At 63.9% G+C, this 2,011-nt stretch overlaps 1 protein-coding gene across 1 annotated transcript in view; it reads right to left on the reverse strand.

Moving 5' to 3' along the window:
• Positions 1–441: 441 nt before the first annotated feature.
• Positions 442–2,011, reverse strand: part of TMEM167B (transmembrane protein 167B) — a 3,492-nt gene continuing 1,922 nt past the window's right edge. The window contains exons 2-4 of the mRNA XM_017735505.1: positions 1,830–1,998; positions 1,607–1,738; positions 442–1,142 (exon numbers count right to left, since the gene is read on the reverse strand). Coding sequence (XP_017590994.1) covers positions 1,060–1,142; positions 1,607–1,738; positions 1,830–1,998 — 384 coding nt within the window. The 3' untranslated portion in view covers positions 442–1,059. The remainder of the gene's footprint in view (positions 1,143–1,606; positions 1,739–1,829; positions 1,999–2,011) is intronic.

Here is a 2,011-nt window from a genome sequence, read left to right on the forward strand (position 1 = left end):
ACCCCCACCGGGCACCCCCACCGGGGACGGCACCGCCGGGCACCCCCACCAGGAACGGCACCGCCGGGCCAGGAGGCTCCATCCACTCAGCTTGCACCCCACAGCTCCGCCAGGGCACCCACAGGGGAGTCCACGCTTTATTTGCACAAATCCTCCCCACCCCAGGACCCCCATAACCATGGGAGCCCTCCAACCCACAGGAGCCAGCCTCCAAGGACCTCCTCACACACACACACACACACACACATGCACACAATGGGACCCACACCACAGCACCCTCGGACAGGGCAGCAGCCTCACAGAACCCCCCTTTCCCAGAGGAACCCCCACCCTGCAGGAAACATCCCCACAGCACCTCCCTGGCACGGCACCAGCCCCACAGGACCCCCCCAAAACCCCCCAGGAGGCCTGCCCCGCCCCACAGCACCCCCAAGCCAGTGCTGCCACAGAGGAACCCCCACTTTATTTGCATGTGGCGGTCCAGTATTTACAACCCGGGGGGGGTCACAGCCCCCCACTGCAGAGGGAGACCCCCCTAAGGGCCCTCATGCTGCAGGGGCGTGGGAAGATCCCACTGATGCGGGGGGCCCTGTGTGGGCCCCACAGTCTGCCATGGTCCCACCACCAGGACCCTGCTCGGCATCAAGAGAAGGGGCTCACGGGGCAGAGCTGGGTCCCCCAGCCACAGGGGTCCCTTCACCCACTTCTCCACAGGATTAACAGGAAATCCTTTTCCAACAGTCTAAAGGTGCCCTGGTGGCCCCCACAGTTGCCCACGGTGGGTTCGAGGAGGGTGATGGGCCATGATGGTCCCCAGGCTGCCACACGCAGGATACAGGCTGCTGCCAGGGGCAGGACCTGGGGTGGTTCAGGGTCAGTACTGGGGTCTCCAGGGTCGGTATCAGGGTCTCCAGGGTCAGCAGTGGGGTCTCTGGTTGGTACTGGGACACTGGGGTCAGTACCGGGGTCTCTGGTCCATACTGGGGTCTCTGGAATCAGTCATAGGATCTCTTGTCAGTCCCAGGGTCTCTCTCAGGTCACTGGCAGGCCTCCAAGTGGTCACTTCCCCACAAGGACGTAGAAGGCCATGAGAAGACAGGACACAGACACAGCCACGTGCAGGCGGGTCCCAATCACAGCAGCTGCAGGTAGGACGGAGTGGGGTGAGACCCCGTGTCCCCATCCCAGATCCATCCTGAATCCCCGTGAGCCCATCCCAGACTCCATGTTCCCATCCCAGATTCCCTGTGAGCCCATCCCAGACCCACTGTTCCTATTCCCAATCCCTGTGTCCCCACCCCAGACCCCTGTGTCCCCATCCCAGAAGCCAGTGCTCCCATCCTGGACCCAATGCCCCCGTCCCAGACCCGAACTCAGTGATCGCAGCATCCCCATCCTGTACCCCAGTGTTCCCAGTACCCCATCCCAGACCCCAGGATCCCATCCCAACTCCCAGTATTCCCAATGTCTTCATCCCAGATCCCAGTGTTCCCAGTGCCCCCACCCTGTGCCCCAGCGTTCTCAGCGCTCACAGTGTTCCAAGTGCCCCCATCCCAGTCTTCCCAGCACCCCTGCGCCAAACCCCAGTGTCCCCAGTGTCCCTCACCCTTGTGGCAGACTCCCCAGACCCCCCTGCGCTCGGACAGGAGCCAGGTGCGCAGTCGGGGCACCTTCCGCAGGTACGCACAAGTGCAAACCAGTAGCAGCCCGAACACCAGGAGCCCGTCCAGGGAGTAAACTGCGGGGAGGGAGGTCGGGGGGGGTCAGGGGGCACTGCGGGTCCCTGCTCAGCCCCCTCCAAGGGGACCCCCACACTCCATGAGAACAACCTCCCAGCTCTGCCCCTATGGGGGGATGCAGACTTCCCAGGATGCCCCCGGAAAGGGACACAGACTTCCCAGTGTCCCTCCCGAAGACACTCAGGCCACCCCGTACCCCGCCCCCAAAGGGACACGGTCTCCAATCGCCTCCCAAAAGTTCCTCCCAGTCCTCCCCCACCTCAGCCCCATCC

The sequence above is a fragment of the Corvus brachyrhynchos genome, unplaced genomic scaffold (genome assembly GCF_000691975.1).
Source record: "Corvus brachyrhynchos isolate BGI_N302 unplaced genomic scaffold, ASM69197v1 scaffold555, whole genome shotgun sequence".
NCBI lineage: Eukaryota > Metazoa > Chordata > Aves > Passeriformes > Corvidae > Corvus > Corvus brachyrhynchos.